The sequence below is a fragment of the Apiospora kogelbergensis genome (genome assembly GCF_038363985.1).
Source record: "Apiospora kogelbergensis strain CBS 113332 chromosome Unknown utg000009l_segment0_segment0, whole genome shotgun sequence".
NCBI classification, from domain to species: Eukaryota; Fungi; Ascomycota; class Sordariomycetes; order Amphisphaeriales; family Apiosporaceae; genus Apiospora; species Apiospora kogelbergensis.
The window spans coordinates 2,373,803-2,389,946 of record NW_027117426.1 but is presented as its reverse complement, the minus strand read 5'-3'; the positions used below and the strand labels follow the sequence as shown (position 1 = coordinate 2,389,946).

The 16,144-nt window shown below is 51.6% G+C and overlaps 2 protein-coding genes across 2 annotated transcripts; one reads left to right on the top strand and one right to left on the bottom strand.

Moving 5' to 3' along the window:
- Positions 1-6,494: 6,494 nt before the first annotated feature.
- On the bottom strand, positions 6,495-6,689 carry PG998_013834 (uncharacterized protein; the record flags this gene model as incomplete). The annotated part of the gene is made up of 1 exon (XM_066880650.1): positions 6,495-6,689. The coding sequence occupies one exon, from the start codon at positions 6,687-6,689 to the stop codon at positions 6,495-6,497; it is 195 nt and encodes a 64-aa protein (XP_066724789.1).
- A 5,253-nt stretch (positions 6,690-11,942) lies between these two features.
- On the top strand, positions 11,943-13,088 carry PG998_013833 (Cyclin; the record flags this gene model as incomplete). Its single annotated transcript, XM_066880649.1, has 1 exon — positions 11,943-13,088. The coding sequence occupies one exon, from the start codon at positions 11,943-11,945 to the stop codon at positions 13,086-13,088; it is 1,146 nt and encodes a 381-aa protein (XP_066724788.1).
- Between the last annotated feature and the right edge of the window lie 3,056 nt (positions 13,089-16,144).

Sequence of the window (16,144 nt, the reverse complement as noted above, 5' to 3'; positions counted from 1 at the left end):
GATTGTGGGCAGGTGTGTCGTCATATATCAGCAAATGGCGGCTGCCGGCAACAGCAGCTCCTCACGCCTAGCTTGCTCGGCGCTCGGCCTCATCCACCTTCGGCTCGGCCTGTCCTTGGTATGTGTTCGATATTTCCGTGCGGTTTCTATTCCCAGATACATAACGTCGTATTCGCTGCTCCGTACCGCTTGAAAAGAGTGCAGACGCTCTGATACCCAGCTGCCCTTGCTGAAGCACATGCTGGCGGCTTTACTGCTTGGCACTTGGGTGTCGGTAAACAAAAGAACCCTAGAGCGTACCAACCCTTCGGTACCGCAATTCCTTGCCCTGGAGATAAGGACAAAGTGGATTGATCAACAACAAGCAATACGACAAATACTTTCTTGATTATTGAATCTTAAATTCCACCCACAACAATAAGGCCTTGCTTTTCCGATCGCAGATGGATATCAGCAGGTCGCCTAAGAACTCCCCTGCTAAAGTCGACAGCTCGCTTTCTCTCTTTGGATGGACGGCAGCTACGGAAATCAAATCAACGCCACTATGATGATGGCGGGCTTTTGGCGGTAAACCGCCTGACCGCATCGGATTCCATTGCATGGTAGCATAAAAAGGGCGGACAAGCTGAGTGAGCACAGATAAGCCACCATAGAGACGCATTTGCTCTGCGACGTAAGAGATAGCACACGAAGTACAACGTTATCCCTGTGGTATTAGTCATGCCTGCACACTCCGATGCCTCGGTTGACGTGTCGATCACCTACATACCCATATAATCCGATGTATAGCGCCGCAAATTTTGTCTCCTAATCTAAGGAGGCAAGAATCTTAATACAGAATCGTGGATATCGTAGAAAGTCTTCGTTCTAGCACCCAATACGTGGGAGGAGACTTGCTACGCATAAGTTGGCCCAGTCCGATGTTCATCAAGCGTTCGAATGCTAGAACGGTTTCCAGCCTGCCAGCTTTCTTCGCATCAGGCAAGGTAAGAGGCGAAAGGGGCTATGCTGTCATCGCCCACACTCAGTAGAAAATGACCTTTCAGAGCGAACGTACGCCGTTCGCAGTTGCCACAGCAGCAAAATTGACTTGTCAAAAACATGATAGTTTACAGCAACTTGCTGAAAGACTGCCTTGTTCGGCCGAGGGAAACATTCCCATTGCCCTACACTTCCATGGGGGATCTGGTCCTCACATCCATTGCATCTCACATTTCAAGGTAGTCTGGCCAATAGAAACAAGTAACCCAGGAGTTGGTTGCCCTTTATAATTTGGCCTTCTGCTCGTAGCTCTTTCGGCCTTAGATTTCAACAGCGAGACGGACAAAAGACATTTTGGTACTTCACGATTAGCTGTTTATGTGTCACTCAACATGTATGTCTACTTGGCGAGGTAAGCTTCTTGGCCTCCTGGCTGAAAGCAAGCGAGCTGATGGGCCGGCGGCTGGCTCCGTGATGGCCTGATGCTGCCTGCTAAGATATCTGTACTCTACAGAGTAAAGCAATCCGATTGTATCAATGCTGTTTTTGTACGAGATCAGCCCTGGTCCCAGGTTGATAGCTATGGGGCTATACAAGAGTCTGACTTTGACTAGCTTTGTGACATATCACGAGATGGATCGCACAGAGTTCCCTCACAGATCCCAAGCCCGGCAGTCAAAGATCAATGAGTAACTTAGTTTAGCCTATATACCAGCAGTGTCTATATAGGTTTATAAAAGCTAAAGCGCTCTTATTAAAAGCGTGTATAAGTAAAAGGGCTACTACACTATATTTAATATTTAAATTTACTACTCGAATATTTATATTATACCTTAGATTATTTATTTAAATATTATTAATAGCTATATTTTAAGTCTCCTCTTTATAAAAGTATTATTAAGATAAAGCTTAGAAATTTAAGCTAAGTTTACCTTTAAATAAAAGATTAAATATAATTAATAGCTAGAAGGTAAAGGTAGGTATTAGCAGGTTTTTATACTCTCTTTTACTTATGTTATGTTGCCGGTCCTTCCCCCTTTTAAAGCGGCTTAGCGGAATAAAAGCATGCCTAAACTAGCAGCTGAGCTGCCCGTCCTTGTTTCGAGGAATAGCGCTGAATTATGTCAATTAGGGGGTGTAGAGGCTCGTTTGTGCGATTGATGACAGCCCTACCAACATGACCTTTAGAAAGAGATCAGCAATAAAAGCCTTGTTTGAAATCATGGATGGGAAGAGGCAAGCTGTCTTCCCCCGCAACTTATCTAGATCTATACGACATGGCGGGTGCCGGTTACCCCTAAGGCGGTCACGATCCCTAATAGTAAAACGAGTCGTGAATCAGAGATAATAACCCATCTATCTATATTATTAATTAATATAATTAAAGTAGAACTCCAGCTTAGAAAAGTTTCATTACCTTACTAAATGCCGTTGCCGCTAGATCCTAGTCGCCTCGGTATCAAGCCTAGCGACTCCCTTGGTCAGATGTGGCCAGCTTTTTGATGTAGTTGGCAGAGCGAGCCAGTCTTGACGGCTGAAGGTCGCTTGCTTCTCATAGTGAAGTGCCTGGTGTAGTTTCGAATCCCGCTAGTGGTTATGGGGGCTTCATCTATAATCACATGCAGTCCTGGACGATATCTAGATATAAAACGTTTACTGGGCTGACTGGGACTGAACGCTTGACTGGATGAAATACTCACTCGTTTCTGTTTCTTGTTGGCACGAGCTGTAATGCCTTTTCTGGCTTTATGCATGGAGCGCAGAATCACTTGGGGATAATCCCTTGGCTCCTGGCCACGACCTTACCATCCTTACACAGTCAAAACAAAAGTAGGCAATAGCCATAGTGCACGCTACATTGTATCACTCGTGTGAATGTCAAGAATAAACGAACAAATTGTGGCTATCAGCAGAACAGTATCGACTCTCTTTAGAAAAGATGCGGGACAAAGCGATCCAGGAATCATGGGTATTAGACCGCTACTTTCTGTGCCTACTTTGAATAATCTTGCTTAGGAGAGCTTGAGCTAGGTGCTTCTGATGTTCTGAATGGATAGGGGCACATTTAGGGATGGCCGGATAATTGTAGCACATATTGCAATGCCTATCTCATCATATTTCTTTAAGGCCCGAGTCCTATCTGTCCTTACCTTGTAAACGATACGGCAGTGCAAGGATGCGGTGAAAGAATACCCTCTCACATAAAGCCATATACCTAGTTAGGTCATTGATGTACCTGAACTGCTGGTATTTGTGACCATTGGTAGCACTATGATGGCCGCAGTGCCAAGTGTCAAACGATCAAGGACGCGAGAACGTAACGACAAGAGTGTATTCAGCCACAGACTCTTGGTGCGACCTAAGGAGTTTTAGAGTTGCTGGATATATTGACATTCTAGTTTATTAACATTCTAGTTCGTAAGACACGGAATAAAAAATAACGACGGTTACTCGGTCAACATAAATTGACGTGGCAGGAGTCAGCACACCGCCCTCTTTACACCCATTCAGCCATCTTCAACTGCTGCCGGGCACCTCAAGTAGACATCTGTCGCAAGTAAGGAGCCCGACTCAGCTTCAAGACATGCAGTAGGGTGGTTGCTACGAGCCTTCAGAGCCGGAGGCAAGCCAGTAGTGAGTAGAGTGCTTGGCACGTTGGCGCGGACACGTCAACGCGGAAGGGAGCGATGACGAAGATAACCAGCCGCCAAAGTTGATCTTACCCATCAATCGCCCCGATGCATTCAATGAACCATCGCAGCCCAGCAACGAGCCTATGGATGAGACATGACGCGGGTCGTCGCCCCCGGAAGAAGCCTTGACAGTTCCCGCGCGGCATGTGTTCGCGCCAGTCCATACCAGCAGCAAGCAATTCCACCCAAATCTACGTAACCGCTCGCAGGGAATAAGGACGTTCTAGACCCGGGGGAACCTCGCTCACAACTTGAAACGAACAGACTGTTGCCAAAGTCAAATATAGAAACTAGACCTTGATAACCGCGACCGACAATCGTACATGACGGCGGCAATTGGCCGTGCAGCCGCATCTAATATCTCGGAAAGAGATGCCGCCCAGGGCCCCTGCAAACCAAGAGTGCAAGCAGAGCGTACTGGCAGTTCGATTGGCCTCCGCAAGCGCCCGCCCCCCTTGCAGATTCCATCGGGAGTCCCACCGCGGCAAATCGTGTGTATTGCATTGGCGCTTTGTCTGGTTCACATCGACTTCTGACTTGTGGATATCTGCAGTTCGTCAGATTTGTCTAGGCTGGATGCGATATGGACCGATTGATATGTATGGGGGCCGGTCCGTCGCTGCGCGCGAGATGAAACATGGGATCATCGATGCATTTCTCCAGCAAGCCTGAATGGCAACGTGCATCTTCAAAAGATGACGGAAATGCAAGGACTGGCAAGGACTGGCAAGGACGGGAATAAACTCCCCCGGTCAATTGCTCCTAACATTAGCCGCCTCAGCCCCAAAAGAGCCGCTCACGTAGACGTCCGCCCCCAATCCAATCTGCCGCCTGCCGTGGAAGGCGAGGCGTATTGCGAGATGGACGAACCCATGCAATGCGCGCACTCGCTCGCGCAGTGTCCGTCGTTGAATATATGCGTGTCTTGGAAATCAGTAAATTGGAAGGAACCACTGCAGCTCGTAAGACACGAGAGGAGCAGTGCCGATTTCGGTCGATGCAGCAACCACGCCAGCGCCTTTGCCCGTTCGTCCGCCATTGAATCTCGCCCAAGACATTTCATTCATTGATCGACTCTCTCCCTCTCTCTCTCTGCCATCTGCACATGCGGGTATGGAGTCTCTTCTCGAAGAACGACTTGCTAGTGGTCACAAGAGCCCCCAGGCCACGTTTCCCGCCTGATTGCCCCCCTCCCTACTCCCCATTTTCCTTCGCAACTACTTACAGTTGATCCATAGATGGGCTTCGGCGATCACTCGCACTCGACCCCGAAGCTACTGGCCACATGTCTTTCATCCCGTCTTCTTTACTAAAACCCCTTCGTTAGGCCTTGGGAAAGCTGCATGGCTCAGGGGCCGTGTGTGCCGCTGCCGAACCGGACCTTTTCTAGCGACTCCTATGCTGCTTGCTGTCTGTCACCAGCGGCCCCCAAAGCAAGTGGAATATGGAGCGAGTAGCGAGCTAGAACGCGATGACTGGTAACGGACATTTAACCCCGAGCTTGCGTTAGTTAGTCACCTCAAGTTAGTGAGATGGCACCACGATGGGCAACGTTGGCACGGAGCGGTAACCGTCAAATGGAGTAGGTTAGGTAGTGGTGGTGGCTGGCTAGAGCGCTCTGTGCTTTTTGGGCACGGGCGGCTTCTTTGCTTTGCTGGACCTGCATATGCAAGTAGTAATTTGCAGACAGTAGCTTGCATGGGCAGTAACGTTGAAGATAGTGCCATGCGCCATGCGCTATACTCGGCCTATCTCTCCCACTACCTACACACATAGTAACGCGGCATAAGATGGGCTATTGGAATTGTGGGCCTTGCATGCATGGCGATGTAGAGGTGAGTGAGAGTGTGTACAGGGCGAGTACATGAGAATAGGGAGTGTTCGTCCCCCACCCCACCACCAGCCTGTTCTAGGGGCCTTTGCAGATCGGCGCACCGTATTTCGTGATCGGCTGGCGATGGAGACTTGGCAGCTTGGCATAGCGATCAAGTCCTGATTGGCGGCCCCTCCTAGGGCCAGCGACTTCAAGCCACAGTCGTCGAGTCGAGTCTTGCCCCCTGATAGAGTCATGTGGCGCGTTTCCCCCTTTATGTGGGGATGCGAGTAATTTACCAGAAAAGCAAGGAAAATCAATGCATAGAAGAAAAGCGCATTATTGAAGCTAACGAAAGTTGTTAGAACTGTTGATGTAGAATGATCCTCGGCTGAGAGCTAAGACAGCGTGTTTACTTCTGAAGAGCTGAATGGCCTGGTACCTATTTGCTAGCTAGCGCTCGGCCGAATAGGAAGAGAAAAAAAACAAAGTACCGTTCGTGAATAGTCTTAGATGAGCGCGGAAGGAATGGCGATAGGGGATCCGGTAGGCCCCTGGATGAACCTATCCAGCTTTGTCGGCAAAACGCCAGGGCTGCTAGGACTTCAGCTGTCAATGGCTGCTGACTAGCTACCAGTTCTGTCCGTATATGTGCATGTGGAAGGCAGGGCCGGGGGCTTAGCTAACGTGCTGTTTGAGTCTGGTATGGAGGTGTTCACTGCCTGCCTACGTCGGCAAGAGAAGAGATACACCGTGGATACACAGGCTGGGTGAACCCATACTCCTCTTGGCAATCCTATGCGATGTTTATTCTGTAAGTCGTGCCACCCCTTCTACGACCAAGAGGCCTCAAAATGTATGACAAGGCACGCGGGCAATGAATGAGTCGTGATACAGGGCTTACCAGAGACACGCATAAAGCAGGGAGGCCCTCAGCCACAACAGGAACGCGCACCCTTTTCCCTCGATTTCGCCATTTCGCGGGGTAGTTCGCGATGGCTGTCTCGTCATTGGCCGTAGACGGCTTGGGCCTGGCTGGTCTGGACGTTTCGTTTCGAAGTGGCTCCGGCCAATGGCGGCGTGCGCAGACCAGTTCCACCGACTTTCTCCGAGACAGAGGGCACCGCATCGGGCCTAGCCCCGTTCATAAACCGAAGAGGGCGGCCGCCGCTTCCGTTTCGTTCGCGATCATTCGCGATCATTCATGCTGCTGCCACTGGTAAAGAAAAGAAAACGGCCCTTCCTGGAAGATGATGGAAGGTAGCATCGGGCATCGCGGGATCCATCCATCCACCCTGGACTAGCACTGCCAGCAAGAGCCGGGTGAAGCCGCCAAGGCAGAAGAAGAAGAAGAAAATCTGGGGATGCACTTAACTTGCAGGGCGGTGAGGTCCGAGTCCCCAGTGTTTAGCAGCCTGAATTTATCACGATGGCTGGATTTGGCAGGCATAACGTTGGATGCAAGCCGTGGACAACGCATAATGCTTCCTGCGGGGTTGGTCCTCGACTAGGAAGCTAATTTTATGAAGGCCGCTAACGGCTATGCCTGATCGACCTCTGTATCCTGCTTGTACCTGATGAAACGGGATGTGGCTGTCAGCAATATGCAACGATATAGAGAGAGAAACATGATATTATTCCATCCTTATGTGGCTAAGTGTAATGGCCTGCCTGAAGAGAGACCAGGCTGCTGGCTGCCGAAGGTTGATAGAGTTGATGTGGGCTTACTTTCAAGGCTCGGCATCGGCTGCACGGTTCAGGGGTCAGGGATGAACGAATCATCCCTCTCTCTGAGCAATGCCGTGGTTCACGAGCCGCTTTCATTCATGTACGTGTGCTGTACAACTTCAACCCGCCTCCGATTGGGGGGATTGGAATGCAACTTCGATAGCCAACTATAATGCCTTGTTCATCATTCAGCAGTAAAGGGAAGAAAAGAAGCCATATGGTTACTTGTTTTTTGACACATCACCAAAGCGCAGGGGTTGACGCTACTCTGTGCGCCGGAAAGGGTTACTCAACCACCTGTCAAATGATGCGCCAGGTCATTCCAGCCGCAGCTCGCTAAAAATCGTAGATGGGATGGACAAGGTGCAAGGGGTCAGGGGCAAGGAGACGCTCGGACTACTGGTGCTCGGTCAGATGTCTGGGGAAAAGCCACTGATAAGGTTGACGGGATGTCATGGAGACGAAAAGCCTCAAGCCACAACGGGATATGGCCATCTAGGTTTCGGCTTCGGTCTATCAGCTGGAATGCGGATGGACGGGCCATTCAGGGGTCCAGGACACATGAAAGGGGAAGTGAGAGCAGCGAAGGCGCTCGAATTTCCTCAAATGTCGTAATCAGTCAAGAAGACTCATCTCTTAGTGTAATAGTGAGAGACATGCTGCCATACTAAAAGAAATTGACTGCGTTTCAACCTCCTTCATCCGCCAACCAGGGGCAGATCCAATCTTTGAACAACGCTGGACGGCAGACGGACGTGTATGTAGCCGCATAGACCAACAAATTGAGCTGCATCGTCATTGTCCATGATCAAGCCGTTCACCAATTACTTAGTAATGACTATCACCGCACGTCCCGGCAGCTGCAGGACGTGCTCTGCTGGTACCATGAATGTATCGTGATACGAGGCCGCAAGTCGTGGTGAGTGGGTTTTTGATTGTGAGGTTGAGTTTTCACCTGCATGTAAAATAACTGCTCCGCATGATGAACGAGTGACGGCCGACGGTATGGGGGCAATTGATGCCCCGACCTGCCGAACGTGCCGCGACCGCCTGTTGGACCATAATATTGAAGACGGCGATGGAGATGTTTCCGATGCGCAATGCCCTGTCAATATGGTGAATACGACGTCGGGGCGCCATTGTGGTGCCTGTCCCGCGCCCAAAGGCCGAATCGGTCACGATCAAAGTGGGTGGGAAAATTGGAGGAGCCAACACGACGGTACGAGTAGGGAATGGGATGTATGTAGCACGATAGTTCAGACGTTTCGTTTCAACGGGTCACACGCATAACCCCCTACACCCCCAAATCCTTGTGCAAGTCCAAGGCATGGCCTGGTCACTGAACGACCCACGCCTCTGCCACAACCCAAGGCGGGGTCGGGTTACATACCGCTTTTCGAACTTTGCATCGTAATGCCTTATTACTGGCATACAGTCGTTACGGCTGATGGTGTTGATGAGAGGGGTTTGGCGAAAGGGCATGGAGAGCGAGCGACCACGCGCAAGGTGCGAGGCCCTGAACATTCCTGCGTCTGGCGTCTGGGTTTGCCATGGCTGGCGGGGGCGCACACGCCACCTCCCGTCATGTCTTGGCGGTCGACGATCTGGTTGATGATGGGCTGATGCCGCGAAAGGGCTGGCTCATCAAGTTGCCACCGGGACGGTCAATCATTCCTGTGGCCGATGTTGGTGTTTCTCTCTGAGCCCGCGCCTACCATTTGCGTAGGGGCTCCCACCAATACGCGCCCTGTCATTCGATGTCTGTCCCGTTTCAATCCTTCCCGCGAGGTTGACGTTGCGCATGTTGGCGTGGTTTGATTGGCCAAGGTTGACAGCCAGCTACCACCTAGGTTGCAAGGTTGTCTTGGTTATTATGTAAGCCTCCCTTCGCGCCGGCTCCAGCTTCAGCCACAGACTACCTCGTCCCGCTGGCTTTCTCACGTCTAATTCGCCATTAGCCTACCGGGCTTGACTTGGCTTCAACTGCCCTCCAGGGCTCTCGGTAAGTCAGAGGTAACCCTCGCCTGCGTATGGCTGTATGAGGACTAGTTGGTACACACCACGCTTGGCCAAAACGCCTTACCCCTACTCGCTTGTTTCAAGTCGAGCTGCCTTCGAACCACTCCAGCCAATGATTCATGCGCGACTCAACTGCCTGTCCGACGCGCTCACCCATTCATCTAAGATATTATGCGGCGCCATGGCCGGGCTGGGTCGGTAAAATGCAGTTCTTAGCCATTCAAGTCGTGCTAACGCCGGCCTTCTGGGGGAAGGGGCGCGCATCTTGGCCAGGGGCCCTGCCGGATGCTCGAACAGCGCTTTTTTGTTATTGTGAGTAGGAGGGCATCTCGCGCCCAATTGTCTGAGTGGGACCGAGGGCCCCGGAGACAGGCCGCCGAAGGAGTTCTCCAAATAGCATATCGGTTGGATCTTCATGCCTCCCTGGTCGTATCCAGTAGTATCCAACGTGGGAAAGTCTGAGAACAAGATCAAACTATATGAGATCCAGACGTTTCCAATTCCTCGATACCAATATTCTGTCCCTTCCTCTCGTAAACTAGTGACTGCCATCAGAAGAGGTGTTTTGTTTCAACTTCTTTTCTTCATCCCAAGCCAAGGGATTCCCTTTCCATCCAGAGTCTAGAAGACGCCCGCTCTCTTTTGCATCCCCTTCATCCCTACCTAGGTTCACTCCGTGGAGCTACGGACTCGAAACATTCGACCCCTCCGCCCCGACTCGATTACGAGACCGTGAACGATTCGATCCTTTTTCCTATCCCATCTTGTACAGACTCAGGCCAGTCTGAACCCGAAATCTAATTAATATTTCCGCATACATTCCAAGACGCCCTTTGCTGCCTCTTTTCGACGATTACCTGGAAGGCTTCGTTCCTTTTTGGTGTCTGCCAGGTCAACACCAATCAATTACACATACGCACACAGCCCAGGACTGTTTGCAAGGCAGAACGAAAGAAAGCTTTTATATCTGACCAAGGCTGTGCATCTTTCGGAACGGCCCACGAAACCCACAAGGCATCATCCCGCAACGCAGAAACGAGCATTCTTACGTTGTTTGATACGAAGTCTTGTTGCGCGTTCTTTCGCCATTATCTGGAGCCTCGACCCAAGATTTGATTCCGCTGGGCTTACTCCGTACCGACTCCGCCAGTGGCAAAGTGAACGGCTACTTGTGGCTCCAACCCCGAGGAAACCAACGGCGGCGACAGAGGCTCGGATATTATACTTGACCAAATCTGCTGATTCAGGCGGACTTGTTCTGAGTACCAGTCAAAACAGCAATCAATCGAAAAAAGGCTTTTCCGCTGGCTCCGGGTTCCTTCACCGTCTTGTCGGTTATCTCAAATCCCAATCTTTCTGATTGACTGCGACATTCGGTGTTCTGGATTAATCTTGAATTCGCCGCACCCACTTCCGTCTTCCCGCCACCACTTATTATTACCTGACTTTTACGACGACTTGTGAGAGAGACCCGACCGACCCCACGTCATCGGGGCCTGATTGCTACCAATCTTTTACAAGCCACATCTTGTCCCGACACACGGCCCTACGGCAATTAGCCAGCACGTATTGCCCTTTTATTCAAACTAGGTTCAATAAGCTGCTTGTCACCTCTTGGTAAGTCAATCCAATCAGTCAACTCATTATGCACCGACCATCGTTATGTGTGTGCGGGAGAGGGAGGGCGAGAGGAACCAAGTACCGTATCTTACTGAAGAGGGTGGGATAATACTTGTTCGCTCACTCTCACCTGCCACCCAGCGATGGCAAATGGGCCTTCTGAGACACCCTTGTCGGACAAAACCGGCTGACTGACCAACTGACGCAGCTCCCCCCTACGCCCAGGAAAGCCCCTGCGCAACGCAGCAACAGCATCAGGTACTCGTGCAGTACTTTCGACCGACCCCCTGTCGTGCGCCAGCCTGCCACCAGCGCCCAGCGTCCACCGCCTAAAGGCGACCCCACAGCCCACATCTCAACCTCGCATTCCCACTGCGACTCTCTGGGTCCAGCCCAGCCCAGGCACTTCGTGTCGATCAACCCCCATCCCACCAACATCCTAGTTCAGTCCTTCGGCTCAGCCTCGTCCTGACTGGCGTCACCGTACCACGTATCTTTCTAAGATACTTTTCGGATCGCTCTGTTTTCCTTCTCCTGCATCTCTTATAATTCCTTATCCTCCCCCTCGTGGCCAAGCCAGCGGGTCTTATAGCGGGGATTACTTGGTCTCTTCTGGCATCCGCATTCCTGTCTTGTAACTGAGAGCTGTCTCTTCGCAGCCCCAGTCCCGTGCCCACTACTACAAGTAGTATTCACTTTGCTAGTCGCATATGAGTACAGGCCCCTCGCCGCGTGATACATATCATCCACTCCTTACTACACTCTCATAAGACCACACCCAACCACACATACAACCACCCACTCGCATATTTGCTACTGTTGGATCATTCATTATATTACCAATAGTCCTCCCAGTCTCACTTCCCCAGACTTGCTCTTTTCGGTCTCTCTTGTTCCGTCTCGAGCATTCTTGTTACATCCATACCTTTGGATAACCAACACACATAAAGCAGACTACCCCTTGTTGGCGAAGCTGCTTGCACACCAAACACATCGACATATTTCAACGTCGCGCCTGCTTTTGCAGTTTATCTCATACAACATACACATACACACACACACACACACACACACACACACCAGTCACCATGGCGTCGATATCAGGCTTGACCATGGAGGAGCTCAACGCCGAGGCCCTCGAGCGGTTTGTCTACCAGCCTGTCAGCAACGCCATGATCTCCTACTTGGCCGATGCCGCCTACAGCGTTATACAATGCGACCCCAACATGATGCCTCCGCCGGCCCAGAACAGGACTCATCTCGCCACCCCGCCTCGGACGCCGTCACCCAAGGCCATCCCGTGCCACGACGCCGGGCTTCCCACCCTGGAGAAGTTCATCACGCAGCTGGTTGTCTCATCCAACGTCCAGGTGCCTACCTTGATGTCCACTTTGGTCTACCTTAACAGGTTAAAGTCGCGGCTGCAGCCGATGGCCAAGGGTCTTCGCTGCACCACGCACCGCATCTTCCTCGCTGCTCTCATTCTCGCAGCCAAGTACCTCAACGATAGTTCGCCCAAGAACAAGCACTGGGCCAACTACAGCGCCATCCACAGCGAGGGCTACAGCTTTGGGTTCAGCCGGACTGAAGTCAACCTGATGGAGAAGCAGCTGCTGTTCCTGCTCGACTGGGAGCTGAGGATCACGGAAGAGGACCTCTACCGCCAGTTGGATCCTTTCCTGTCGCCCATTCGGGCTGAGGTTGATGCTAAGCACGCGCGCCGCATGCAACGCAAGATGGAGGAGACTTTGCGCAAGCAGCAGGAGGCCGAGAGGTGGGCCGTCACGACCCGGTACCCCACGCCACCCTCTTCGCGGGGAACTCGAGGTCGAGGACAGCGGCTGCACTGGCACCCGAGACGGTCCGCTTCGTGCACGACGCCTCGACGCCACCGAGCCTCGTATACAGCACAGGCAGCTCGAGCAGCTCATACGCTTCTTCCATCTCTTCGCGACAGCACTCGCGGTCGAGCACACCCCCTCTCGGATCTGGGGGAGCCCTATGTTTACCCCGAAGGCAGCGACCTCTATGAGTCTCCTGTCGAGGTCGTTCTGGATATGCCTCAGCCGGCTGCAGGCATGTACTACAACAAGAAGGATGGAAAGGCGCGACTACCCTACGAAATCAGCCCGGATCAGCTCCGAGAACTTCAGGATGGGCACAGCAAAACAAAGCGGGCCAAGACGGGCCGGGGCATGTGGTCAAGATTCTTCGATAACGGCGTTACGGCATAAGGCGGTCATTGATCTGGCATCACTATTATCACTACTAGCATGGAGTTACGGGAGGTGTGTTCTTGAGGGCAAAAAAGAAGAGCGATATATTTTCTTAGAGGGGTTGTCTAGAGCAGACACCCCATTTGATACCTCTTAGGCGCATTATGGGTTTTTGGTCTTTGGAATTGGTTTAGGATATAATTTGCAGGTTGCATCTGGAGGGTGTTTCCCGGGCACCGGGGAGAGGTTGGGGTATATTCCGAGCCGCATACAGGCTTGGAGCTGGAGTTGATGGAGGGCATGATGAAGTTATGGGGATTACTACCTATTTTACCTTCGCACATGGAATCATGACATGAAGCCAATCTATTACTACCACCACAACAAGTCTACTACCCACTCTTGCACAGTGAACTTCGATACCGGGCTTTAGACCCCGGGGCCATGATTTATTTGGCCCGTAATCAATGCCGCACAGTATGAGATGGGGCCAGGTTGGATCAGCCCGCAATGTATTCAATATTGTTCAGAATACATGCTTGGCGATCTGGGAATGCTTGAAAAGGTGCCCTGCAATCCTTGTTTTGGTCACACGAAAATAGATACACGGCCCTGGCCCCGAGGTTGCAATCCAGGTTGCGGGATGCAGCTACGCCTCCCAAAAACGTCATCCCACCGACCTGAATCGCATCCGTGCCCACAAGTTGCCTCTCCCAAACCAGACAGCAAGCACTGACTTGCTGGACTTGCACACGGGCGACAGGCCAAAAAAAGAACATAGACTTCGTCGCCGTCGCCGGCGGAGAAAGAGTCGGTGCCAATTACTATATTTCTATAATTACACAGAACCATGGGGTTTCTCTTGCATTGCTGCAGTGGTTTTAGACGTTGGGATGATGTTGGTATTAAAAGAAAGAAGGGTGCGTACATGTAATGCAATGCATGTCAGATCCTCCAGCAAAGAATAAATAAGGTAGCTTACACAGGTTCGCGCTCTTGTTCACCTTGGGATTTGCAGGGTCCAGGAGATGTGGTTTTTCGGGGTCCATGTACGGCAGGGGCCAGGGGCCAGGGGGCACTCATTGGCGATTGATATCAGAACCAACAAACAGCACGCACAGCATAGCAATTGTTTGTTCGCTCAGGGCTGGCAGAATTATCATGATTCGAGCGTTCTCCCCAATATCCCTACTCTTTCATTCTTTCTTTCATCTTGGGGCGGGCGGCTGACTGGCCCTGCTGACCTAAGTAATGGTTCGTAGCGGTCCAGAGGATTCTATAAATCAATAGATGATCTGACCGCGGGAACGAAAATAGTCGGCGCCAGGTACTAACTAACTAATGCCTGCGGTCAGTCGGTATGTTTTCTTAACCTACCATTTTCATGAGTCAGTTTCGGGTGCTTCAGCCCAAGGCAATCAACGTGTAACACCTCAACTCGATCCTCCGGGTTGGGTTCCTGATCCGTCATGCAGTCAATCAGTATTGATCGCTCGTCGACCCTCGGCAGCCGGCCCCGCCGTTGCATTGTGGCTTTTTCTTTTCCTCTGGCCGTCTTGCAGCATCGCATTCGGCGCTACCGCATGGATAACCTACGGGACGACAGCCAATGATTGAGTTTACCTATGCAGCAAATATGCAAGATGCTGCAGGCCAACCAAGATTTTGGCTTTTCTTTGAACAGCCTTTCCTTTTCCTGCTCCTTTGCCTCGGCATAGCGTCGCTTCTTCCCTAGTCCTTTCTATCAAGTGATTGCATGATTTATCGATTGACTCGTTGCTTGTTTGTCTGGCTTCCTTTTTTTTCTTGATGGCCCGAACCCCCAAGCCGAATGCGGAATATTGTGCATAAAGCATGGGAAACTGCGCCCTGAGGTACGTGTCTTGTCTCCTGTATCAATCATGTATGCACTCAAATATGCCGCCACCAGCGGCATCGCCCAATATTATTGATTTCATCGCCATAAGCGTACTACGATACGAGTCTTCCCATACATAGCGGGCCGCACTGCAACTGCACATCGATTTTCTTACTACTGCGTGCACCGCATTGGCCGAAAGTGCACTTCCTTACCACCAACCTGAAGGAGCTGAGCGGTGAACCAAGCCAACGACCAATTGCGCTTCACCCACAGTGCCTTCCTTATATGTGCCACTCACCATGCATTGGAGAAAACTTCTCCCAATCGCTAGTCGGTGTGTTGCTGTTGCTCGCACTGCACTTGATGCTTCGGATCTGGACTTGGGGCCTGACTTGCCTGATCTGGCGGACCGCATCGGATCGGACGGGCGAACGGCCGCGCACGCAATGGGGCCTCGACTCTCGACCTCAATCTGCCAACGTACCACCATGCGCGGCGAGTAAGCAATTCGGCTTTGCTGGCCGGTGCTTATTGGCCTGGTCTGTGTATACAGCTCCGATGGGATTGCGGCAAGTGCATGCCCCAAGGCTTTCACGATAATCAACCGTCATCGTCGACTGCAGTGGATCCCATCCCATCGGCAGCTTACTATCCAGCTTCATCCTGTCAAGCTGTCAAGCTGGCAAGGCTACTGAATTTCTACTCTACCCCCCTCTGCGCTTAGAACGCTTCGAGAAGCAACAGAAGTGCCAGATGCCGGTACCTAACGAGTCATGCCACCGCTCTTCTCTGAACTTCATGCAGCACTATACGATGCACCTTGAGTAATAGAGTGCATGTCGGCCTCTCGATTGTTCGCGACGCCCGGCAGATGAGACATTCGACAACTGACCACACGTTCCCCCCGTTTGATTCGTGGCCGTTAGGAATGCGCTTGCGTCATCGCAAGCAGGCAGCTCTCTCTCTTTTCTTGGATTTTGCCTACTCTTTCCTTGGTGGGCTGTGCCCCATGGGGCTTCCGCGCGGCCCGATTGGTCAACACCCACTTACACGGCCTCTCTCAGGCTGTCTCTATCAAGGTACACCACAGTTGGTTTTCTTCCAGAATCGTGGCGATGAGGCTTTCCGTGCCATGTAAATTGCCGGTTCTGGAACGCCTAACCTAAGGAGCAGCTAGCTGACTTGAAGGAGCAGCTAGCTGACTTGAAGGAGC